Source organism: Colobus angolensis, unplaced genomic scaffold (assembly GCF_000951035.1).
Source record: "Colobus angolensis palliatus isolate OR3802 unplaced genomic scaffold, Cang.pa_1.0 Scaffold217, whole genome shotgun sequence".
NCBI lineage: Eukaryota > Metazoa > Chordata > Mammalia > Primates > Cercopithecidae > Colobus > Colobus angolensis.
Genome location: NW_012115344.1, coordinates 1,776,886 through 1,804,771, shown reverse-complemented (window position 1 = coordinate 1,804,771; position 27,886 = coordinate 1,776,886). Strand labels below are relative to the sequence as shown.

At 34.7% G+C, this 27,886-nt stretch overlaps 1 protein-coding gene across 5 annotated transcripts in view; it reads left to right on the top strand.

Moving 5' to 3' along the window:
* Positions 1–27,886, top strand: part of PPP3CA (protein phosphatase 3, catalytic subunit, alpha isozyme) — a 337,575-nt gene that overhangs the window by 295,161 nt on the left and 14,528 nt on the right. For 4 of the 5 annotated variants that reach the window (XM_011943204.1, XM_011943208.1, XM_011943206.1 and 1 more), the window contains 3 exons: positions 4,034–4,159; positions 6,247–6,321; positions 27,438–27,522. In XM_011943204.1, the coding sequence (XP_011798594.1) occupies positions 4,034–4,159; positions 6,247–6,321; positions 27,438–27,522 (286 nt within the window). The remainder of the gene's footprint in view (positions 1–4,033; positions 4,160–6,246; positions 6,322–27,437; positions 27,523–27,886) is intronic. The other variant, XM_011943205.1, reaches the window with a different exon arrangement.

The window sequence follows — 27,886 nt, the reverse complement described above, 5'->3', positions numbered from 1 at the left end:
AGAGTCTCTCTGTTACAATTGTTAAGTGACGAGAGGTCATGTGGAATTGCCAGTAGAATAAAGGAGCTCCTTGGTGGTAGACTTTTGTTCTTTTTTTCCTCTCTTTCTCAGACAAGGGCTCAGGAGGTGGTCTTGAGTGATTATTGAAGTACAACTATTTGTATTATTTATATTGTACTGGAGATAAACGTCTTTCAAATACTTCAGAGAAGAGCACACTGTTAGGGCTCCAGTGGGTTTTGTAATCCCAATGACAGTCGGAGGCAGGTGGCAGGGGCGGAGGATGTGGGAGGTGGAAGATGAAACGTTAACTGTGAATTTCGTGACTGCAGATATTTTGGACTGTTTTAGTTTTTTTTTTTTTTCTCATGTATTTCTGTGTTATATATTTATTTTACAAAAATATCAGAATTTTGAGTAACTTACTAATGTAAGGTTGTTCAAAAAGTATTTTTAGATAAATGTGTTGCTGAAGAGAAAAGAATACATATTGGTGTAATTTCATTTTTCAATTTAGGATTTTTTGAGCTAGAGAAAAATTAGAAAAAATTATATTTATAGCTTATAGAACTACTGAGAATATTATGTATTGCATTAGTGATGAGGCCTTTCATTGTTTACAATGAAGTTTGTTAACGTCATTCAGATCCGAAAGAGATTTTATAAATTATTTATAAACCCACATATTTAGGTAACTGAGACTTAACTTAAAGATACTAAGTACCTTAGTCTGGTAAATAATTAGTGACAGATTCCATCTTGTAGTCTGGATTCCTGGCTTTCCAGTCCAGTGCTCTTCTTTAAAGAGATTAAACATGGAAGGAGAAAGAATTTGTGTTCACAACTTGATAGACACTGAATTATTTGTACTATTAGAATGAATATCTTATGATGTACTAGAAGGATCAGGGACTTTAGACTCAGGCCAAAAGTGAGATTTACCTCTTTCTAAGTGTGACTGTAGGCAGATAACCTCTCTGTTTGCTTATTTTCAAAATATAAATGATAAGAACCACTTTTGAGGAATGTTGTGAAGATTTGTAATTATATTTATAAAGGGCCACACATAATGCCTGGCATATATCAGATACTCAGTAAATAAATTAAAATAAAATCTGAAAACATTATTTGCTTTTATCAGTAGGTACTGAAGTAAATTGTATTGAGCCAAGATCAAATGAACTTTTATCTCACCAGCTACAAAACAGAACTTCTGTTTTATCTATTGGATGAGCCTTACCCTTGCTTATGAATTGCATCCTGTTTCACTCAAACATGTATTTTGGCAAAAACTAAAACCTCTTTAATTACGAAATCCATATTCAAAGTTAAATTATAATAACAGCTAGGACTAGAATTCATACATTTATAATTTATGAGAGACAGCAGGGAATGAAAGAAAGGGAATGAATTTGGTGTCAGAAAAAGCTGAGTTTAAATAATGAGTGAGATCCATCAGTTACTGATTGCGTGATCTTGAGCAAGTTTCTCCATTTCTCAACCACAAGTCCTTTGTAACATAAGGGTAGTCACACCTGCTTCTCATATTTGTTGTGCAGATTATTACATAAAGCCTATCTCTTTCCTCTAGGGCACTGTTCATTATAATATTTATTTTTCTTCCTTCGGCTATACCACCAACCTAAGGTTAATAAAAAGTGGGGGAATTTAGAGGAGAAATTACTCTTCAAAAGGACAGTTTAAAGCCTTAAAGATTCATCTGAAGATACGAGGATGTATTTCTGCTGTGAATATTCAGTGTTCCGAAATAGTAAAAACCTTTTACATGGAGCTAGAGCTCTAGTAGCACTTAGCAAAGATAGGAAATACGTCACCTTTCTTAAACTGAAAATCAAAAGTATTGGTATGGTAGTTTGCCTTGATTTTTTTTATTTTGCATGTTTTTAATATTATGTAAATGTATCCTTATGGCATAAACGATAAAGCAACATAAAAGGGAATGGGTTTACAGAAACATTTGCAGGAATTAGAATTCCACAGGAAGAAGAGGATGACTACCTTCATATTAGTATTGCCTACACTGTCTACATTTCTTGTCCCCAAAGTGTCTGTGATTGTATGTTCCCCGGAACCATGTTAGCCAGAAATAACAATACAAAACAAAGCCCTTACCATTCACAAGTACGAGTTTAGTTAAATGCAGGCTGCTAAAAACATCAACATATTGTTAGGCTGCAATATGATATATATAGTATCCACACCACAGAAAACGATATATTCTCCCCATACTCTGCACTGTTCAAATTGACCTAGATTATTTTACTTCTGGGCCACATTTTAACAGAGACATTGCCGATCTGGCATGCATTCAGAATAGGTTGAGCATGATGAGCTAAAGCATCAAGAAGCCATGTCATATTAAAGAGGGTGAAAGGGGATAAAAATAATTTGCTTGAAAAAGATTATAAGGCAGATACCAAGATGTGTCTCCAGCTCCTGAGCATCCATTCTGAGTAAAAACAAAAAAGTAATGATTAATTTTTCTGTATTTTCAACCCCGTAACATAAACAAGAAAAGATCCTGGCCGGGCGCGGTGGCTCAAGCCTGTAATCCCAGCACTTTGGGAGGCCAAGACGGGTGGATCACGAGGTCAGGAGATCGAGACCATCCTGGCTAACACGGTGAAACCCCGTCTCTACTAAAAAAATACAAAAAACTAGCCGGGCGACGTGGCGGGCGCCTGTAGTTCCAGCAACTCGGGAGGCTGAGGCAGGAGAATGGCGTAAACCCGGGAGGCGGAACTTACAGTGAGCTGAGATCCGGCCACTGCACTCCAGCCTGGGCGACAGAGCAAGACTCCGTCTCAAAAAAAAAAAAAAAAAAAAAAAAGATCCTATGATATCATGTAGACTCTGTTGGTTACTGTCTTCTAATGAAAAGATCCTATGATATCATGTAGACTCTGTTGGTTACTGTCTTCTAATGTAATACTAATTATGCCCTGAATAGACAATAAAAATGAAATCTTGCCAAAGCCTAAGAAGATATGCTTGAGTATCATATTTGATATTTAAAAGGCTGTCATTCAGAAGCAGAATGACAGCCTTTTAAATATTAAATATGAAACGCATAGCAAAACTATGATCAGTGACTGGTAAAGGCAGGTTTAAACTCAACCTGAGAATTTCCTGCAACTTAAAATTGTCTCTCCGTAGAATAGGTGACCCCTACTAAAACAGGTGACTTTTCCTTTATTGAAAGTACTTACAGAGACGTGAAGCATGCAGATTTGTTTTCCTCAGTCATAGATGGACATCTTTTTCAGAAATCAAGGATAGAGTTAGATAGAAGCACATTATTTTATGTGAGATTCAATCCAAACATTTTATTTTATTAACTATAGTTAACAATAATAGATTATAATTTCAAATAGCTGGAAGGAGAATATTGAATGTTCCAAACACAAATAAATGATAAATGTTTGATATGGTATTTAATGTATAGCTAATTACCCTGATCTGATTACTGTGCATTATATGTATCAAAACATTACTATGTACCCCATGAATTTGTACTATTATTATGTTAATTTAAAAAATAAAATAAGCATTAAAAAATAAAGCAATCTAACTTAAACTATTTTGTACAACTGTTGGGAGTTCTACTGGATGAAGTTTTATTTTTAAAAAATATATTCGTTCAAATATTTCAGGAGATTATTATGTCAAACTTAGCTGTGTCACTTTTATTAGTGTCATCAGATATCAAATTTTAAGACTAAAGTATTCTTGGCTGAAATGGGAGCTTGATACAATTCCTGACAGACATTGGATTAACTATTTTGTATAAATATTTTCCAATTTGTTATACAATTCCATATTAAGTATTCATATATTGTGTAGAGTAAGGTTCAAGTACATAAGTTATATAAGCATTCTGGGATGCCTAAGGTATGAGCCTGGGTGTTTTGGAACTTTAGACAAATGGTTGAATTTTCTTGATGAGCTAAAGCCATACATAGAAGCCGAAATATGTCCTGTGTTTCTGACATCCTTTTTTGGTTATTTTTAGCTGCAGTATTGAAGTATGAGAACAATGTTATGAATATCAGGCAATTCAACTGTTCTCCTCATCCATACTGGCTTCCAAATTTCATGGATGTTTTTACTTGGTCCCTGCCTTTTGTTGGGGAAAAAGGTATGTTGTGGAATCCTGAGATGTTCTTCTTAAAATAGTTTACGAAGGAAGGAAAGGAGATTAAACACTCAGAAAGAGAAGAACTTTGGCCCAGCCAATAAAATGTACAAGTTGTACAATGAAAGATGTGATTTGGAGGTAGAAGTGTGTCACTCTGCATCCTATTAACAGGACACAGTTGGTGAATTAGGGGGAAGCAAAAAAACAAAACAAAACAAAACAAAAAACCGAATATTTAGGAAATTTTTACAATTTTATTAGAATAATAAAACTCTTTAAAATATAATGGAAATACAGCTTTACCTGGTTTCAAGTAATGTCTACCCTTTTTCCTTACCCGTTTGTACTATAATCCCAAAGGACTATTTAATTTTATCTGCCAAATTAAAAGATAATCTGCCAAATTAAAAGATTAGGATAGCCATGCTTTCCTTACATTTCTGATGTTAATAAATTATTATATGATAGTGCTTAATGGCTACACTATTTTGAAGAACAATATGTACAACAACAACAAAGTCGTTCATCAATAATGTAGGCATTAGCACATTATAAGGTACAAAACAGGAGACAAATTTACATTTTAAAAATTGTTTATTAACTTTCTTCTTGCCTTCCTTCTTTCCCCCTCTGTTTTACTTTCATATGTTGACTTAAACCCCAACAAAATTTTTGAGGAAATGCCTGCACCACTTGTTTTTCATTCAGGAGGGCTAACAGTGATACACAGATTGATTATCACGTATCTTCTCATACTTTCCATGAGAAGGTGAATGGGCATTATAAGAAAGATGAGTGTTTACATATCAGAGTAGTGATGTCCTATAAGGAGTATCAGAGAAAAGCTAAATATTTTTCTGAAACCCCAATTGTTGTTTTCCCTTTAAATGCCCTAAAATGATTAAACCAGTCAAGTTTTGAGTTGTCAGCAAAGAAGTCTTCCCTTTGGATATCAAAATAATCAAAAATAGATTTTTAATAGTCTCTGATAAACATTCCCAGTACTACTCCATATTGCAACTTTCTTGCACTGATTAAATTGGAGTAGCATCATCTGTTGACTTCGCTGGAAACAGAAGCAGTGTGGATCCTGACAACTATGGGGCACCTTTTAAGCACCCTTGATTTGTTTCTATTAATTATTAAAATTTGGGACATTTATTAGAAATTAGCATATTCATCTGTTGGTACACAAAATCCAGTTTTGATAATTAAACTGAAATTCTGGATCATTGTTGGCTCCATTGAAGTTTCGCTCTGTATCATACATCTTCAATTCTAGAAGGACATTTTTTGAAATAGCATATTACTTTAAAAAGTAGCTCTCGAAGCAGTAGGCAGGCTTCTTTTCACGTGCATAGTGGAATCCAATCTAATTTCAAAAATTGTTAAATGTAAATAGCGTGCTTTGTAGTATAAAAATAATGCAGTAATAATTTCCTCTGTACAACACTTTTATATAATCCTACTGTAATCTATTAAGTAAATTTCTGATTAAACTGCAACTATTTAATTTTTTAAGCGTTTTTGAAAATCAAATTTAATGATATTTCTGTCAATGCATTTTTAAAATTAGTATTCTGAAAAATACTTCAGATATATTAGTTTATCAATCAGCAGTTTGTATTAAACACAAAACCACATGCCTATAATGGCGTGAAGTTCTCTAGGTGATTAAAACTATTTTAAAAATTCATCATTCTTAGTCCCTACTGAACAGAAGTTTGTAATCTGATCTAGATTAAGCCTTATCATTGTGTGAAAATAAAAATTCAAAAAAAAACTATTTTCTCTTTCATTGATTTATAGTATATTCACATCCACATATTTGATTTGTCATTGTCTATTGACCTAGAGCTAGTAAATGTTACCATTAGATATCATAAGCATGAGCTAATAGTTTTATAGAGTCTGCATAGAATTACAAAGGTGGTTTTTTATGATCGGGATGTTTATGGAAACTGCTTCTATATACAATCTAAATAAGAAATGTTATTGCTACATTTGCTCATTAACAATGCCAGAGTAATAGTTAAGGTTATAACAGAAAACCCCCTGACTTTTCTTTCTTTGCTTTCTCTCTTTAGTGACTGAGATGCTGGTAAATGTCCTCAACATCTGCTCTGATGATGAACTAGGGTCAGAAGAAGATGGATTTGATGGTAAGAGGCTTGAGCCTTTGTGCTAATGCTGTTTGCCAGATAATTACTTGGAGTCTCATTGCTAAACCTAAGAATAAATTTCTAAGATTTGGGTTATGTTTAAAACATAACATATTACACCTGTAATCCCAGCACTTTGGGAGGCCAAGGCGGGTGGATCACGAGGTCAGGAGATCGAGACCATCCTGACTAACACAGTGAAACCCCGTCTCTACTAAAAATACAAAAAATTAGCCAGGCGTGGTGGTGGGCGCCTGTAGTCCCAGCTACCCGGGAGGCTGAGGCAGGAGAATGGCGTGAACCTGGGAAGCAGAGCTTGCATTGAGCCAAGATCATGCCACTGCACTCCAGCCTGGGTGACAGAGCAAGACTCCATCTCAAAAAAAAAATATATAGATATAGATAGAGATAGAGATAGAGATAAAAAATTGAGAATGAAAGATATGATTTTATTTTCTGTTTACTTTTTAAAAGTATAAGAAACAAATATGAGAATTTTCTCATTACTTTAAAAACATTGTTAAAGTAGTAAACTTGTTTTAATAAGCTTTCAGTAGCTCATATTGCTAAGTGCCCTTTTTTGGCTTTTTGATACAAATGTAATCCTTTATTTTCTAACAAATGTTACCATTTACTGGATAATTTCTTTTACCAGGCAATTTAAAGATGTCCTCTAATGGAGTTGCTCACGCCAATTATTCAAGTTTTGATATTTATGATAAAAAGGCATTTACATATTGATATATTGGTATTTATGTCAATCCCAATATTTCTTCTTTCTGTAGTAATAGGTAATGAATAAACTATGAGGAGTTTTTGATGTTTTTTAAGATATTACTTGGATATTACCCTCACAGAGTATGCTTTTTCTGCAAGGAGGCACAGATCCATGAGGTTAAATATGGAGGAGAAAATTACCCTGAGTCTTACAAAAGCACCTCAAAAATGAATGGAAACTGACAAAAATGTACTTAGAGAAGAAAAGCATAAAAGCAAACTTTACTGCATTTAAGAAGTACAGTTGGGGCTGGGTGCAGTGGTTCCTAGCACTTTGATAGGCTGAGGCAGGAGATCACTTGAGCTCAGGATTTTGAGACCAGCCTGGGAAACATAGGGAGAACTCATCTCTACAAAAAATTAGCCATGTGTAGTGGTGCATGATTGTGGTCTTAGCTACTCAGAAGGCTAAAGTGGGAGGAAATCTTGAGCCCAGGAGGTTGAGACTACAGTGAGCCATGGTCATACCACAATACTCCAACCTGGGCGACAGAGCAAGATCCTGTCTCAAAAAAAAGCAGAAGTACAGTCAACCCTCCATATCAGAGGGCTCTGCATCCATGGATTCAAACAGCCTCAGACTGAAAATAATTCAGGAAAAAGTTGCATCTCTGCTGAACACATACAGACATTTTTTGTCTTGTCATTGTTCCTTAAATAATGTGGTTTAACAACTATCTACATAGCACTGACATTGTATTCAGTATTGTAAGTAGTCTGGAGATTACTTAAAGTATACTCAGAGGTCCTAGATTCAGGACACTCAGGGTTATAAGATGAATGAAAAACCTATTCCTTGAAGAAGTTGCAAACTGGTTGGAGAGACTGATGCATAAACCAATAATATCAATAAAATGAGTCAAATTATAAATAAAGGGCAAAGAGGGCAAGGGAAACTAGATATTATGGTGAGTTTAAATGGATAAAATTTATACCTTTAAAAACTGCACTGGAGTAAAATGAGAAGAGAATGTGGTCCTTTCTGAAAGTTGGTTTCCAAATGGCATGATTTAATGTTTACCTGAGCTTCATACAGGTCATGGCTATAAATGGAAAATACCTAATGCTACAGGCAAAAGTAAAATAAACCTGTTCATACACTCATGTAAATAGAGTCTATATACTTAGGTAAATTAAATGTATAAGATTTATTTCTAACATCTCATAGTTTTTCTCCTTTCTGCAACTTCTCTTGTCTTTATTACTTTTCTTCATATACTATTTTTGAGTCATATACCACATTGCAAGGAGATGTGCAACATAGGGAAGGAAAGGGAAAAATTGATATATTAAAAAACAACTTTACTGGGCTAAAATTTAGAATATATAAGAACTTAAATATATAAACATATTTTGAAATATGCAGGAGATCAATGGACATTTTGTGCTTTATCTAAATTCTAGATGTTTCATATGTTACAGCCACAGTTTGCTACTGTTATCTTTTAAATGATAATACTATTTTCAGAATGGCAAAAACTATTTCCTAAAAGAATACTAACCAGATGGAACCTAAATCTTAAAACATCAACAAACATTTTTCAGTATGTACCTTTCACTATAGTCCTTTTATTCTTTAAAAGAAAGATTAGCATTAATACAGTCATAATCCCTTATTAACAAATGTTTGTTTGGCCAAGTCCACTAGGCAGTATTTATGATATAGAGAACAAAAATGTAACATACTGTAGAGAATAAGAATGTGTAGACCTACATATGTTCGTAATTTTTATGTTAATCCATTCACTCAGCAAATATATATTCAGTATCTACTAAGTACTAGGTACCATAGCCAAAATGACCGTACATTTCACTGTTACATGTTATTCCTGCACAGTTAAACATCACCAAGACTAACCCTGTGCTTACTTCACTTCTAGTAAGCTCCCTTTACTCATCATCTCAATCACTTATGTGAAAGGATTTGTTTTGTCAGATACTTTATTTTAAAATAATTAGTTCTAATCATTGTGCTGTGCTCATCACCAATTACTTTTTAAACTCTGTTTTAATTCCAATTATAGGAGTGTATGTTTTTCTTAGGGCCCTTGGAAGAATGTTTTTCTTTCTAAGGAGACCCCTGGATACCCACTTTATCACTCTTTAAGTTTTAAGTCAATCCTGCAGAGAAATTTTGGCCTACCAGGTGCAGGGAAGAAGACGGTCAGGAATACGTAACCTGCTCTTACCAACTAGAAAGGATGAGCTTTATCTCTCACCTTTATCCACTTCCTTCAGTGGTCCATTCCTATCAGGTTAAACATCATTAAGTTATTTATCTTTCTGAACAGTTTATTCTGCTTTAGCTTATTTCTGCTTAGCTATATTAACAGTAAGATTAGTGTTTTCAAAATTTTAAGCAAAATTTACACACAGGCTAATTAAAATATTTAATGCATATTAAAAGTCCTATGTGTCTATATATAACATGTCATCTTGGGAGCGAGCAGAAAGAGATAAAATTATTGCTATATAATTTTTAGGGATAGACAACTGAATTTCCTTGGTTTCCTGTATATTGGACCTCACTTAACCAGTAGTATGTGGGTGTTTTTTCTGCCTTTTTTCCCCATCTTATTTAAAATTTGTTGGTGTATTTCCCTTAGTCAAACTAAAGAGAAACAATCATCTAATCTTATGCTTTATTTCTTTTGTATATGTACGTATGGGAGGAGAAGGAAGAAAGAGATGAGGAGAGGTGAAAGAAAAAATCCTTCTGCCTGATTGGGCTTTGCCAGCATATGATAGCAGTGCAGGCCTTGGTTCCATGAGCAGCATCAGATTCAAATTTCATAGAAAAAGAGCCTAGAGGAACTGAAGAAGAGAAATTAAATTCAGCAAGGAGAGGCATCATATACATTATGCATTAATGATAGGTTATAATTGAGAAGAAGCTGGTGCTTTCGGAAAAACATATTAGGTTCTACATTTACCCTTTGTGACTAGTTTTCTCCTTTCTAAACAGGGTGATAATAGAGGAATGCTGAATGCCTCTCCATTGCATGTGGAAACTGATGGGCCAGCATTAGTGTGATATTGTCTGCCCACATTTTTCTAGGTGCAAGTTTAAGAGCATGTTCAGTGTGAACATTGAGGACTTTAGGGATCTGAGTCCGAGATGTGTCAAAGCTAATGTTAATAGATCCTGTCCTCAGTTTGTAACTGTGACTTCTAAATGTGACCTTTTAGTTCAAATCTCATAAATTTGTCATTTAAGAAAAAACACAGAAATAAAAGTTTTAAGTTTTAATTAAAAGTATATTTTGCTGGGTGCGGTGGCGCATGCCTATAATCCCAGCACTTTGGGAGGCCAAGGCCGGCATATCACTTGAGATCAGGAGTTGGAGACAAGCCTGGCCAACATGGCAAAACTTTGTCTCTGCTAAAAATACAAAAAGATAGGTGTGCATGGTGGTGCACAAATGTATTCATAGCTACTTGGGAAGCTGAGGCACAAGAATCGCTTGAATGCGGGAGACAGAGGTTGCAGTGAGCCATGATTACACCACTGCACTTCAACCTGGCTAAGAGTGAGACTGACAAAAAAAAAAAAGTATATTCTACTTAAGATATTATATATTTCAGTATGAGCAATCAGGAGTCCTAGCACTTGATGTAACAAGACATCAAAACTGGATTTCCTCAAAGGATTAGGGTTAGGGTGCTCAAAGATGCTCAAAGAATAATTTGTAAAGTTTCTCAGAAATCCTTGATTTTCTTTGGGAATACTGTTTATTGATAACATATATTGAAGTGAGTTTTTTTTTGGTCACATTTTTTTCCAACCTCAGGATAAAATTTCCAAATTTCTGCACCCCGTCCTTCCTGCCTGCAGCCTGTAGCCTGTCTCCCTCATGGGGCTGGCTCTCTCCTGCTGCTTGCCAGGCTCCTTATTTGTTGGCTGAAAAGGCAAAGCAGAAATCAGAAGACATCCAAAGACTTAAATAAAACTCTTCCTTAAATTGCTGCTTATTTTAAGTGGGCTATCCCTTCATGAGTCATTTATCAAGCCCTTCTCAATATTTCATTCCATCTCCAATGTCAATGGGAAAGTCAAAGGTAGTAATAGTGCCTGTACAGTCCATGACTGTCTTTTATCTTATCAGCTTGACTTTTTAGTGTCTATAGCGCCTATAGAAATTTAGAGATGCTCCTCATTTCCTTCAGAATCTGTCGACTCCTCTTTACTATTTAATGATGATGTTAGTGACAGCAACTAACACGTACATGTTAGGGATCAAGCTTAGTTCTTTAATTTACTAATTTTACCTTTTGGCCAACAAAAGATTTGTTATTATTAACTGTCATTTATGTTAAGTTTACTAGGCAATTTATATTATCTTTCATCCTCAGCCTATTGATATAGGTACTATTATTATCCTTATTTTACACATAAAGTGATCCAGGCTCAGTAAGTTGAAAACCTAAGTAGTTCATCCAGCTAGCGAAGTGCACCAGAGCCTGGATTCAACTAATGTCTGCCTGATTGTCAGGCTCTTAAACTTCCCACCACATGTGATTACAATGTTTGAATTTTTTTTCATTCAGAGTGATGCTTTAAAAAAAAAAAAAAACCACTAATAAGCAAATATAATATGCTTTAATTTGTTCTGTTGAATATACTGTAAAATAAAATATAAATATAACAATATATAAGTATACTGTAAAATAAAAATATTCTATGCAATGAAGAAATATATTTTGCAGTATTATTTGGCCATGAAAGTCAATGCATATGAAACAATATCATTCTATTATTTTAACATAGGCTAAGAAGAAATGTGTTTCATCTTATAAAAAATTTAGGTGTATCTGAGCAGACAGAAAGTCTTCTGGCTCACTCAGGCTTCTGGATAGAAACCATGTCATGATTCCCTCCTCCTTAGCTTCTGTCTTATAAGTAAAGGAATTTGATAGGCTGTCTGGAAAAAGATGGCTGTTTTAAATTGGCCTGTGGTCGTCTTTGTTGAAAATAAAATTAAAAACTTCTCTTATCTTGTAAAGTTTGGAAGCAGTTTAATGCCAATAAATGTCTTTTGATGATCTAATTTATATGTATTAGGGTCTTTGTTTCCTGTTTCCACTTCTTATTTTGGATAATAAAATGATAGTCTGGTTTCAATTTAGGGTTGTTATTCACTGGAACACTTTAGAGAAAAAAGAAATCCAAGTAGAGATATCACATTTGGTAGATAATGCTCATTAATGAAGAAGACTCATTTCAGACCAAGCTTTAGTAAGTGATTCCAAAGTAGAGCTAACAGAAATCAACCTTCATTACAAGGGTTTCTTTATTGTTCATTATTATAATAAGGAAGTCTGGAGAAACAGTAAGCATTGGAAACCTAGTGATAGTTTTGTAAGTTAGGAATAGTTATTTATCTGGGACTGTCTTTTAGGTCCTAAAATCGTAGGCACTGAGATCAGTTTTTTAAAAAAATACAAATTATGTTTGAGACTGTGATATGTGATAAGTCTCACTCACCAGAAAAAAACTATGGAAGTGAAACTGAAGTCCTGTAGAATGAGAAAGGAAAGAAAAAATCATAAAGTGAATACATTTCAAGGCAAATACAGTTTCAGGCTGCACTGGAAAGACTTAATATTAAATTAGAATTTATGTGTCTGCTTTTATCTAAAGAGCAAACCACATGGTAGAACTCTTATCCTTTGTCAACGTTTTTGCCTTATCCTAGTGTTAACCGTAAGCAAGTGAATATGGAATCAGAGTAGCTTTTTGCATGCCTCTATGAAACCATCTATATCATATACCAGAAAATTATCTTCCATATCTGCCTTGAATTAGATAATTCTTCATGTCTATTATCACAGATTCTAGAGTATCTCCCTACCTATTTCTGTCTAGCTGTTAACAGTTGTACAGAACTTAAAGTGCAAAGTTGGGAATTAGTGTGACTAATGTAGTATCTTACTGGTCCTTGAGGAATTCTTTTCGAAGGGTATGAATATATTATTTTCTACCAAAACTATTTATTTGCCATGATGAATGTTTGACCTAGCAAAAAGCATTTGACACTAATAATTCCTTTGTAGAAATGCCTTGGCACCCCAAGCATAAAGGGATTACCCCCAAATCATTACTTTCAGATAGTCACAGAATCTAAATGGGTTTGATTAATTTAAAAATCTAAATGGACTGAATAAATTAAGTTTAAGGATTTAACTTTAGAAAGTCCCATCGCTTTGTGCATTTAGCAGCACATAGACTAAGAGCCATTAACTTGGAGCTTTTTTTGTGCTGTGATTATTATTTCTGAGCAACTCATTTTAGCATCCTATATTTCGATTTCCCAGTCCAAAATAAATGATGTTATAGCCTGTAACATTTGACAGTTTAGGGGGAATATATTACATTTTAATATAAAAAATAGAAACAAACCCATTTAGACATACAAAAGAAAATTTGCTCTAAGGAACACAGTGGCGATGAGATTCTTGTTCTGTCAACATTGAAGCCTAACCTGAAGTTAGTAAGTCAAGGAGTAACATAATAAAAGCAGTATTTGAGAAAAAGCAAAAACTTTTTCAAGCTTAGATAAATGCTTGGAAAATGAACAAAGGGTGAGTAGGGATACAATTTAGGAACTTAATAAAGTATCTTGAAGTTGCACTGACAAGATCTGAACAAAAATATTGTTAAGGAAAACATTGAAAAGGAACTGTTCAAAAGACATTTCCGAGGACTTACAAAGTAGAATCAACAGGTCTTAGATAGAGGGGCAAAGGAAACAAAAGTTGACTTTGACAGTTCAAACCTAGGGGCGTAGGAGGTATGATAACATTTATGAAAAAAGTCACCACCTCCAGGAGAAAGATGAGTTCTGTTACAGGCAGGAGTTTGAATAAAACTGACATGTGTAATTCTAGAAATGTCCAAGCAGGATTTGGGAAAGGAGATCTAGAAATTGAGAAAGAAATTGGGGCTAGTGACAGAGGCCTAGGATTAAGTAATAACTGAATTTATTAAGAGTGAAATAGGCCTCCAAAGTTGCTGATTTGGAATAAAATCTCACAAAATTGAGGACTGATTTTTAAAATTAGCCTGTACTGTAAAAGCTGTAGATGAAAGAAGGAGAAAATAGGAGTGATGAGAGAGCACAAGAACCAGGTTTGTGTAGCAGTTCAAGCAACAGCTACTTAAAAATATTTGCACCCAGTGCAGAAAAATTAATACAAGATATAAGTCTGGCCAGAATTAGGACCATGACTTCAGTTATCAGACATCAGATTGTTGAAAGAAGTGAATAGCAAAATTTATTTTATTTTTACAGTAGCATATAAAATTTAAATCATTGACAAAAGCAAAATACTAAAATAAAATTCAGCGTACCTAATTCTTATATCACATTGTGTTTTTACTTTACATATTTTTATTTCTGTGTATTCATTAAAAGCAAATATGGACATAATATATTGTACCATATATTCAAGGATGAACACAACACATGTGGTCTCTGCCTTCACTGAACTTGGAGTCAAGTGGAATAAGAATTAAACCAGTTTTGAACATGGTAGTCATGCAGAGGATATAGTGTTTAAACATGCTAGTCACAGGATATAGGCGTTTAGGGGAGGCAGCAGGAATTGGGATAAAATACTTAAGAACTAAAGGAAGAACATGGGGGACATCTTTCTTTTTCTACTTCTGAAAAGCCAAAAAAAATTTTTATGAATTTTGATGTTTTAGAAAATGTGGCCATGTGATAAGTCCATATTATTTTTCCAAGGAAATTATATGCAAAAGTGGACATCAGTTTACCAGTTTTAACATTTTAACATCTCTTATATTTTTATAATAACTGAGTTTGCATGATGTAATTAAGGTACAGGGAAAGGAAGATGTGTAAAAAGGTAGGTTAATATTTTTAAAAGACTAAATTCTTCTCAGACATTTTTTTTACTGTTTTCCCAGTTTATTGTTGGGTTTTCTTTTTGTTTGTTTTCAATTGCCTAATATTTTAGTGTCTAATTTAGAAGCTAAATCATTTGTCTCTATAAATTTATTATTTATTTCTTAGACCCTTTATAAAGTACAGAAAACCGTTTGTTTCGTTATGCTTTCATCTTAAAAAGAAGACACCTTGTTATAGCTACTATATCATTAAAACTAAAAAATGTCTGAAAAACACATAGACATTTACTAGGTGTAGTTTGGTATGATTCTCATCGTATTTAGGTTTGTTGACATTTTGAGACCTTGACTATCAAACAAGCTGCCTGGTTAGCTATCATATTTTAATTAGTTCATCAAATCTGGCCTTTCATCTTTGGTCACAATAATTAAAATCTTTTTAATTTAGCAATTAAAATGATGCAGTAATACAGGCATCAGAAGTACTGCCTTTTCTTCATATTGTACTACCATGACTGCACAAATGTGTTTCTTAATTATCTGGCATAATTTTCACATTGCATGGAAGCTCATAATTTGCAGAATGAACTAAATGTTAAAAAAACAGCCATATCCCTGTTGCAGCTAATTGGCTGGATAATGCCCACCATTGACCAGCATATTATGCTCACAGTAAGGTAATATTACAGAAAACACTCCGGATTTTATACTGTGTTTCAACATGCAGTATTATATGCATCTATAGTATATATTTTATACAGCTTTTAAAAGAAATGATTTTTATAGCGTTAGTTTTTATTCAACTAATGGTGACATTAACCTACTTATACTAAACATTAGCTATTGCATATCTAAGCATAAATGTGTTTATAAAATTTATCCGAGAAAGCAAACCATGTTGCAAAAGGGAAGTAAACATGTGGCGCTATAAGCCTTAATGCATTCTTTATTTGAAAGGCACTGAAATAGAGAGCTCTCTTTCTCAGTGAAAGCAAAGACTCTCTGTGTTTTAGAACACTTTACTTCTTGCAAATAGGGTTGAGATAATTGGCATGTGAAAGAGGCATTCTTTGTAGAAAGGCCTGTAGTAAGTAATATTAGCTTGCTGAAAACTAATACCGAAAGAAAATAAACTTTATTTTTCAAACTTTTCTGGCAGAGCTTTCCCGATTCTCTTTGTACTAAAGCATTAATGGATTCAGGTTCTTAACTTGAAGACTGTACGTTTATTAGAGTAATTGATAACTGATTGAACAGTTTAAACATGCTAGTCATGCGGAGGATATAGGTGTTTAAACATGCTAGTCACAGGATATAGGCGTTTAGGGGAGGCAGCAGGGGAGTTGTGAGTCCACAGTTTCTAAAACATTCTTTTTAGAGTAACTGTTTGATCTCTTATGGCGGGTGTAAAGGCTGTACTTAAAAGTTGAATAAATGCCCACAAAATTTAAATGTTAAAAGTATTTCTCTCTGAGATTTTCCTATTTTCACTCTTCTAAAATCTGTTTAATTTTTCCCTCTTTATTCTTAGCTCATGAGAAGATATAAAAGCTGTTCTCCCATTTTGTCTCAGAACTCTGTAGAAATAGAAATGTTGATTCTATTTTGTCAACCCATCTATTTGGGGTGGTCTATTTTGTTCTGACTGCAAAGCCAGCAGCATCCTGGCTCCTCTCATTCTCTCCAAGTGTGTTTGCCATAATCTGGGGTCCAGCCTTTAGCCTGGCTGGCACAAAACATAAATGAGGCCACATCTCAGGGCAGCTTGATATTCACCAAGAACACATAATACATCATTTAATTTACAGAGAGAAATGTAACTGGAATGTTCATATCTGCACAAGTATTTTCTTCTTAATAATAACAAGCATTTTACAATACTTCCCATATGCCAAAGCTCTGTTCTACATGCATTAGCAGGTAGCACCCTAACTGGCACATGTGTTTGTTGAATGTTGAGAATGAATGAGAACGTTACTTATTCTGCCACCACGAGTGAAGTAGGTCAGTCAGCTGGTACTGTAATGAATCCTGGTTCTGAATCACCTCTAGCTAAAGACCTTAGGCAAATAACATTTTGTTCCTTAGAATTGTTCTCTGTCAAATGGAGACTAGTAGTACCATCTCCATGTGGTTGTTGTGATGATTATATGAAATAATGCAAATAATGCATTTAGAACATTCCTCACTTTTTAGACAAGGAAAGTGAGCCTTAAAGACACTTACTTAGTACTTGCCCAGGGTAGCTAGTAAATGATAGTGCTGGGACTTAGACCAAGGTCTTTTATTCTGTACACAAGTTCTTTACCTCTGTTCTATTCTGGCTTTCAAATGCCGGTTTAGTTATACGTCTTAAGAGAAGTGGACAAGCCAAGTATTTGTGATCCAAAGCTTTGTTGTAGGACCAGAGCACTTCACAGCCATTTGGCCCATGGACAGTACTTCCCAGAGCATTTCAAATGTTTGCCTCAGCTACTCTTCTTTACTATGCATCTGTTGCAAACCAACACATTTTCGACTAGCACATCCATTCTCCTGATAAGGTCATAATATGTTTAAGTGATGTTAAAGTCTCATGACTTGGGAACCATCTACTTTTTGACGTTGCCTGTGCATGGGTCACTGACCAGAACCTCTACTTCTCCTTCTTGGGCAAAACTTTACTACGTCTCCCACAAGTAACAAAACACCGTGTGTGGACTGTGAATAGCAACAGATCTTTGAATGACTTATTTTCAGATAAGCTTCATTACCTGCCAGTGCCTCCGCCATTCTCCACTGTCAGATGAAGGAGTTGTATTACTTGTTTCTGTCTGCTTTTTATTATGCTGTCAAGTGGTACTCAAATTAACTTTTTATCTAGGGTAAAACATATGGGACAATCAAACATAATATTTTACTCTGTTTGTTCGTTTTCTCCCTTCACTTTATATCATGGCAGAGATAACATGTAAATGTCATTCTAGTATTTGATAAATGTATAAATCCATATGGGCCCAGAATTAAGTTCTAGTCTGAATGCATTCTTCCAGCACTTATCACATATGCACAATTATGTCATCAATAAACACCTATTAAACAGTTATATCCTCATCCATATCAAGAGCAATCTTTGATTAGACATCCAGGCATTATGACTGCTTCCCTTTGACATAATAAATTGATATTATTAAATTTAGATTTATTCCTTTTTGTTATTTTCTGTTGCTACTTTATAAAATTGATGTATTTTTGTCACGATAAAGGAGTTAAGCCAAGTCAGATTTTATGGCTCTTAATAGCTTCCTTGGTAAATATTAAAAAGGGGGCAATATGCTTTGGAAGGCATTAGCTGAATATGTTAAGAGTTTCTTGAAAAATCAGTGGAAGGTTCCTAATCTACTGTAAAGTCTTTCACTTTCACCCAGTTAGAATTCTGCTTATAGTCAGCTTCTGCAACTCAACTAAGGAGTCATTAAACAGACAGAACACAACGTCTTGGAGAACAAAAGTGCATGGAATCAAATTAGAGTTTGGAAATGAAAGTAACTGATAATTAAACAGAAAATAACCAAATAATGACAGTAATTGGGCATTTGGGAGTAATCTGTCCATTTTTAAGACTTCCTATCTGAAGAATTTGGCTATGTTTCATGACAAGAGAGGTGGAGAAAAAACTAGTCTAGGCTCTTCTGACCTTCCTTAAAATCCATTGAACACTTAAAATCCATTACACCCTTAAAATCCATTATACAGGAGAAACTTTTTAAAATATATATATATTTTTTAAAGGCTCTTCTATTGCTTTCAAAGTGGGATGTAAGACAGAATAGCCTTATGCCAAATATCACACCATTCATTGCAGGCTCTTAATATATACTGAGATTGTAGTCAAGTTAAAAAAACATATGGAAGAAATTCAGAATGTGTGCTTTAGAGTGATTTGGAGTGAGTGGCAATTATGTCCCAATTTTATCACCTATGGGAGGGATAGTTAATAGAGTTAGGATCCATATTAGAAAGATATTCTAAATATTTTAGCTTGTAATCTTCAAAAAGATGAATTTTTACCAGGATTTTTTTCACTTGTTGTCCTGAATGTGTTTTTCTTTTTCCCAAAATAGTAACCTATATAAGCATACGTATGGCTTTGTTTGGTGAGAGAAAGCACCTAACAACCTCTGGATTCACTTTGACTGCACTGACCCTAAGTAGATGAACAGTGCAGGATTTCCAGGTTTATGGCAAGTTAAGGAGTTCTTCCAATAGCTGTCAACTCAAGTATTCTAATTCTTGATAGAACAGCACTCTTCAGGCTGGAATATCTGTACTGTCGCGATTACCCTAAGACATTTCAAGAGGAGTTAAAAGGAATCCAGTTTCACATCCTCAGCCACCATAAGTCTTATTTTCGTAAAAGTGGTCAGCCTGAGAAGGCACCTTGACTGGAGGCCTTATTGCAGCTTCTCCTTTCCTGCCTCCTCTTTCTCAAATGCCCTTTTTCCATTTTAACAAAAAGGCACAGGTCTCCCTAGACATAGTCACTATGAACATTTCCTTGAGCTATAAAAAACTCTGGGGCACATACACAAAGAGACATTAGAAAAGCTTAGTATCTGGGAAGTCTCTTTAATCAAGGGAGCAATGTAATTTCCTTCCCATCTTTATCATTAAGAGATGCATTCCAGTAAAATTTTATTTCTGTGCATTTTAATATTTATGAATATTTATCATACGTTAGTGCTCTCTATCTCAATTATGAACTAAAGAGTTCATAATTGTGAACTCTCTATAATAATTATGATATTGTGTTATTTATTCCAAAGGAATTTTTGAACACTTAGTATCCATCATCTCAGGAAATTTCTAAAATTTAGTTAAATTTTTAAACATAACATATAATGTAGTGGCAAAAATATTTTAAAGTTTAGCATACCTATAACCCCACTTGGGAGGCTGAGGTGGGAGGATCACTTGAGCCCAGGAGTCCTAGTCCAACCTGGGCCACATGGGGAGATCCTGTCTAATTTAAAATATGTATATATTTTAAAGTTTAAATTTTTTAATGCACTGGAACAAAATTGGGGAATTTTAAAGTGGAACTACAATTTCAAAGAAAATAATAATATATGATTTCTAAATATCAATGAGAATTTTATTCATGGACTTTTCTTTAAATGAATGATAGTGGGACTCGAACTGCTGTGATATTTATATACCATTGGTAACAGAGTAATATAGCCATTTCATTTTAATCTCATAATGTTTACAACATTATTTACAACTATTTAAACATGGAATGGGAATAGTATTCTTTGGGGATATTATTTTGTAGCTACATGAGTAAAAATTATAAAGGCTACAATTTTGAAGTCATTCCATCAGAGTAAACAGTTATCCATTGCTTATGGTGCTTTTTTTAAATGTAGGGCTCAAGTGCCTGGTGGTGTAGGAAAATGTACTGAAGCACTTGTCACAATTCATAGCCAACGGCAAAACTGGGTGGATATCTAAAGTAACTTCTGCATAGCATCCCTTTGCTGGTATATAAGAGCTCAAGGTTTGTTATTGTAAAGTTAGGTCAGGAAAGAAAAAGACAAGATAAGATTTAGGGATTACTTCAACTGTTGGACATGTATTTTCCCAAAGAAGACAGTCTTTATATTCATAATTTTTATAATCTTTAAAAAGCTATAAAGACCAATTACAGGCCGGGCGCGGTGGCTCAAGCCTGTAATCCCAGCACTTTGGGAGGCCGAGACGGGCGGATCACGAGGTCAGGAGATCGAGACCATCCTGGCTAACACGGTGAAACCCCGTCTCTACTAAAAAATACAAAAAGCTAGCCGGGCGAGGTGGCGGGCGTCTGTAGTCCCAGCTACTCGGGAGGCTGAGGCAGGAGAATGGCGTAAACCCGGGAGGCGGAGCTTGCAGTGAGCTGAGATCCGGCCACTGCACTCCAGCCCGGGCGACAGAGCGAGACTCCGTCTCAAAAAAAAAAAAAAAAAAGACCAATTATGCAAGTTTCTTAGAGGTATCTGAAGTCTGTTCTGTCTTATGCATTTTATCTTCTATTTCAAAGGTGCTAAGTTTGGATGGACACAAAACCCATTTTTATCTTTAATATAGCACAACAAAAGATATTAATGATCTCAACACTTTATGCTTTCATCAAGAGATTTTATTCAAATTCAGTAATTGCTCTGTTTGGCAAAGAATAAAATCTGAAGGAACATTGAAAAACTCTGTTTAATAATATTTACCCATGATAAAAATTTTATTTTAAAGTAGAATAGGGATGAACTTTGTTAAGTTTTAACAAATTTGGAAGTGGTGAGTGGTAAAAAAAAATTTTTTTCTCAGATTTTGGATTAAACATTTGAAAACATTTGAAGTCTACCCCCAAAATACAATTTTAAAGACATATCTTTCCTTTTAAAACATACAAAAACTTTTAGTATACATATACTTTTTTATATATAGTTCATTGAAATACATGTACTGTGGATGCACTTGTATTAATTAAAATGTCCTGTAAAGAAATAAGCCTAAATGATAACAAAAAGCTTGTGGCCAATATAATGATGAATTGGGAAAGGTCTACTAGTGTTTCTATCAAATAAAATACAACTTAATAACAATAACAATTTTTAAAAGCAGCTTTTTCACATTCTAATGTAAAAATATTTCTTTTCAGAAGATATTTAAGTATAATTTTTATAACTGATCATTTTTATTTGTTACAGTTGTAAAAATGTGTTGAAACTAATAAGAATCTCTTAGATTAGACTTTTAAAACAAAATCTTGCCAGTTCAGCTTTCTCCTGGATTTGGTGAAGAAGAAAGATGGGGAGAATGTAACTCCAGTGAGAAGTATTCATTACCTTTTTCAGCAAGCTCATGCATCCTCCCCTATTACATAAAGGAAGGGCAGGGCAGAACATAGAGACTTCTCTTCCCAAAGCTGCTATTTTTCTTTCCCCACAAAACCAAGTTTCTTCCAAGTATAGTTTCATTTTTTGACATTTTATTACAAAATGTTTTAAACATACAGGAAAGTTTGAAGAACCGTATAGTTAGTACTTAGATACCCATCACTTAACTTTCTATAGCTAACAATTGACTATATTTGCTTTATCACATATCTGTCTCTACTCATCCAGCAATCTAAGAGTTTCTTTCTTTTTTGGTATCTGGCAAAGTAAGTTTTATTTAACTCTATTGCATATATGCTAATATCTAAACTTCTTGCTTGCATGTACTACTATGCTAAAGCCTTTACAGGTTAGCCCAGGCATTTCCTGCTTCTTTCCCAGGCTACCATCATCCGAGTTTACTCAAACTTCATTCACATCAAACTTCTTACCCATCATCTGAACATAATTTGGAATTTTGCTGCCTTTACACATTTAAAAAACCTCTACGGAAAATGCCATTCTTCTTTCTTTTTGGTGTTTATGTATACTTCAAGATCCTTGACTGTCACCATTTCACTGAAAAGTTTTTCTTCTACCTGCATGCAGTTTGCACCTGTCCTCCCAGGGAAAATGGCCCTGGTTTGTAGCATTTGCAGATTTTCGTGGTATAAATGTTTGCCCCACAGCTGATTTGAAGCTACTAACATGAAATTACTGACCATGGGCCGGGCATGGTGGCTCATGGCTGTAATCCCAGCACTTTGGGAGACCCAGGCAGGTGGATCACTTGAGGTCAGGAGTTCGAGACCAGCCTGGCCAGCGTGGTGAAACCCTGTCTTTACTAAAAATACAAAAATTAGTCAGGCATGGTGGCAGGCACCTGTACTCCGAACTACTAGGGAGGCTGAGGCAGGATAATCACTTGACCCCAGGAAGCTGAGGCAGGAGTATCTCTTGAACCTGGGAGGTGGAGGTTGCAGTGAGCCGAGATCACCATTGCACTCCAGCCTGGGCAAAAGAGCGAGACTCCTTCAAAAGAAAGAGAGCAAGAGAGAGAGAGAGAGAGAGAGAGAGAAAGAGAAAGAAAGAGAGAAAGAGAGAAATAAAGACATTACTGACCATGGAGTTAAGAAGGGACACACTCAGTATCCTCTTACCAGCTTACAGAAGCCAGCTCCAGTGTACCACTGCTACTTTCAATATAATATTTGTCATGATCTATTGTTGTTCACGTGATCTCCGAAAGCAGAGACAATGCCTCATTTGTACCTCTGTTGCTAGCACATGGCAGGCAGTATAGTAAAGGAGTCACAAGAATATTTGATGAATGACTGATCTGGATGTTAATTTGAACTGTACATAATACTTTCTGCACACCACTAATTCAGGTGTAACTGAGGAATTCACAGTAGTAGCTCCACAGTGGTAACTGAACTGGAAGTCAGAGCCAACATCTGTAATGTGTGGCAGATACCCCAGGTGGTAAGAATCTCTCTTCAGCCGAGCACTTGCCCCCACCCTCTGTGGTGCAAATGCCTTTTTCCAGTTCCGCTTTAAGGCTGAAATCTACCCTGTGGGGTTGCAACACTCACTTAGAAGGCCATTTGCCATAGATATCTTAAAACTTCATGAGAAGTCAGCAAGGTGCTAAGTTAAGGGCAAGAAGGACATGTATTAAAAGCAAATCTTTAAAGATCCCCTTGGTCTGCATATTAACCTCCCCCATGTTGAGCAAAATTTGAGTTTTCAGGGTTGCTTAGAATCTGGAAATAGTAGCATGATACCCTAGGCATAAAAGAATATCAGAACTTAAAAAGTTGAAAGGAGAGACCAAAAAAAGAAGTGATTATTATTTGAATAGAAATATAAAATGAAATTTTACCTAAAATTGCTATTTTTTCTAACATATGAAATACTACCTTTGAGTTTTGGACTTCCAAGTTGAAATAAGTGATTATATGTTTTTTTCAATGGGAAGAAATTACCACAGTTTTCATGTAAAAGGTATTTTATGTGTCTTCATTATTTTATATACTGAATTTTAATTTGAGCTACTGTGGTACATTTTCACAACTTAAATAAAACAGTACCATGAATGTTTAATATGACATTATCTTTGCATGTTGCAGGTAGTAAAATTCTGAAAAACATGTACTTGATGTTTCTGTTTAATTATGGATTGTGAGGATTTGGAATGGAATAAGTTTTTGAAAAAGAGTTTTAATGATCTCTGGAAAATACCAAAAACCTGGAATAGCAATACTAAGTATAGTATACTAGACCGTTTACATCTGAACTTAATTCTCCCCTGCTATTGTTCAGCTCCTTTAGATTGAATTACACATCAATCCAGATATTTTATTTCGATATTTTAAATCTTTGTGAGGTTATGTATGTGTGGTTAGAGCTAATTTTGATTTTGATTATATGGAAAAGATTAAAGGTACTTTTCAGGAGAAAACACTCAGAGAATAGTTTAGTGATTCTTCTTACTGTCCATGGTCAGGTTATTTTACTTTTTGTGTAAATATATTCCAATTTTATAAGAGGGATAATAAAACTCCTTATCTGGGTTATTGAGAAATTTTTTTAAGAGAGGTTTTTTTTTTTAAAATTAGGAAAAGTGCTAGAGTGTGTTGCGATCCACTGCTTATGAGGAGCACAACTACATATACATAAAGTAGAATATCTTTTATATGCTTTCTAATCATTCATTTGATCTGAAAATATAAGGAATAGTATACTGACTGACTGTGAGAATGTTCATTTTACATTTAAAATTGAGTATGTATTTGAGCATTTTTCTGATCATCAGCTTACACCAACCTAAGAAGCACAGCTCTACATAATTTATTTCCCTCCTTTTCCAACTTAGTTTCTTACTTTTCATTTCTCTAGTTAAGGTTTTTACAAGTTTTTTATCAGAAATGTTCTGTGAGATTATTCTTCATATATATTTTTACTTAATTGATTTTATGTATTACCCCTCTCACCTCAGTTAAATATATGAAATTTTATTTCTAGACATCTTATCCACTCCTTGCTGCTTTTCTTGTGCTTCTAAATATAGTGACCAGTTTTGGAGCTCTCCTACAATTTCCATTCTTCATGTTCATTGGATTGATTTCATGATCTGGCCATATTGTTTATTGGAGAGGGCCAGAATCTTTTCCCTTACTCAGCACATCATGACCCCTGAGTTCACAGGTCAGCTGAGGTAGGGAATTTTAAACATAGAGTAGTAATAGGACAATGTTATACTGAAAGCATCATTGAATGGAGTAACTGAAATATATATATGTATAGGAAGACCACTCTAAGGGGACTATTAACCATCCCACTTGAAAAAAAAAAACAATCTTTTGATGATCTCTTGTTCATTAATCATCTAAAATCCAAGCACAGAGAATTCAGTTTTAGATGGTCTCCAGAGCAGAATTTGATGTGTAATCTTAATTACAAATCATAGATAATTAATATTGTTACAAAATCAGAATACGATTAGAGGCAGGGATCCTGCACACACCCTATTTTCCTCTCCATTGTTCTGGCCGAGAGACTAATTAATAATTCAAGGAACTGATAGTGAATGAGAACCTGTGGTTTTGCTTGATTATCAAAATAGCTGGATTGGAGAAGAGCTCTCTCCCACATAGATGGAAACCTATTCTACCCATTTGCAGGTAGAATAGTTGGCAATAATAAGTCCTTCCCATTGGATGTGTTGAAAGGTGCCTGCCATGGCATGGTGGCCACAAGAGAGGATGAAATGGACATACATGTAGGCTGCTTTCAGGTCAGAGGGAAGGTGGAAGGAAGCCAGCTTGCTGGTTTTCATACACCCTCTGGGGAACACCCATGCACCTATGAGATGGGTTTGTGTTAGCATCACCTCTGAAAGATTACCCACCCAGGCAAAGAAAGTGATCCATTATGTTTTCACTTTCTTGGAGTGGAAGGAAAAAAAAAAAAAGCAAAGGCCTTTTTTTCTAGCCATTTCAAAATTGTGTGTGTTGGTACAGTTTTCTTTCTCGTGGAAATGTTGGCATATTAATTGTTTGATCAATACAATCAACAAGATTCCAAATGGCGTTCATAAAAGCCCTCTAAGGGAAACAGTAGAAATCTTTTTTCTCAAAACCCTTCTGTGAAAGCGTGCTGTTACCACAAATTATAATAACAGACCAAAACACATACCAGTTATCATCTATAGTCCCTGAGCAAATTACATGACTCAAACTGTTCAGTTGGATTGGGAACATTTCTGTTATTATTTGAAAAGAATATTCTATTGTGTATCTATTAGAAGCAGTAGAATTAGATGATCTGCTTGTGTTAATGCTTTCTATAAAATCCCACATAATGTATAAAAAGGATAACTTATCCATTTTACCTTGGATTATAAAAATCTTGGCCAGGTGTGGTGGCTCACTCTTGCAATCCCAGCACTTTGGGAGGCTGAGGCAGGCTGGTCATTCGAGGTCGGGAGTTTGAGACCAATCTGACCAACATGGTGAAGCCTGTCTCTACTAAAAATGCAGAAACAGTTAGCTGGGCGTGGTGTCACATGCCTGTAATCCCAGCTACTTGGGAGATTGAGGCAGGATAAATCACTTGAACCTGGGGAGGCGGAGGTTGCAGTGAGCCGAGATCGTGCCACTGCACTCCAGCCTGGGCGACAGAGTGAGACTGCATCTTTAAAAAAAAAAAAAAAAATTGAGAGGTATTTTTTCTGTTTTATACTTCTTCCGATATACCTTGGGAATTAAATAAAGAATAAAATGGGTTCATTAAAGTATTATTTTACAACATTATTTTAAAATATATTTATTTGTAACAATAATCTACGTAATTAATTTTTTTAATTTGGAAAATGTAACAAGTGGTAAAACTTACCCGGAAAAACCGTGCATAAATTTCAAAAATAGTACTAAAATGCAAACCATGGTGCCATTGTCTCTTACTAAATCCAATTTAGCAGTTCTCTATTCTTTTCTCTAGAACTCATGAACCAACCAGAAGATGAAAGAGTATCAAGTGCTCAAACAGTCATCATCAAATAATTATGAATGATGTTGCAACGCAGATAGGGAATTAAGAGACTTCCTAGTTTAATCATATCAAAGGAGAACTTTTGGAAAAGCAGTTTCCTAAAGTAGTTTTCTCAGCATGGAGACTGCAAATGAATAGAAGATGGTGATAAGGCACTTAACTCTTCCTCCCAATGCATGGTCTCTGTATAAATAGAAAAGAAAGGGAAAGTCAATTAGAAGAGGAGAATAGGAACCTACCCCTCTACTCAGTGATTTTCCAGTTAGCTTCTTACTCACCTCCCCCCTGATATCTCAAAAGTTTTTCTTTGGCAGTATGGGGACCTCTCAAAAATCACATCCTAGTGTGGGTGGCCAAAAGCTTAAATTTTCAAATTTGATTTACAGATAAATCCTCTTAAGGAAAAAAAAAAAAAACCTGATTTTGCTTACTGGAGTCTGTTGTATGTATAAATTTGTAAACTCAATTGCAATTAGATAAAAAAATTACTGACCCATGAACTCTGTTTGAAAATACAGGTGCAACAGCTGCAGCCCGGAAGGAGGTGATAAGGAACAAGATCCGAGCAATAGGCAAAATGGCCAGAGTGTTCTCAGTGCTCAGGTGGGTGCATTCGTCCTCTGTTTTTGTTTCAAATTTTATAATGTGTCACCTATTAAATACTTTTAATACTTTCATCTGGTAATTTAAATATTTTACTAGAGAATATTTGTCTTTTTTCCTTTTAAATTAAAAATTGAGGAAAATTAAATGAGAGATTGTCTGTTTCTCACTCTTAGTTAAATTGCAATCTACTAAATTATTTCTGTTAAGAAAGTCTCAAAATGAATTGCATCACATTTTATTCCTCTATTTGCTACAGGACTTTAAAACATTGATTTCACAATAGGTTGAACATCTTATGAAACAGGAAAAGCTATTGTGATTTTTTTTGTTTTGTTTTTCATTCTGACTCTGTGGTGAAAGA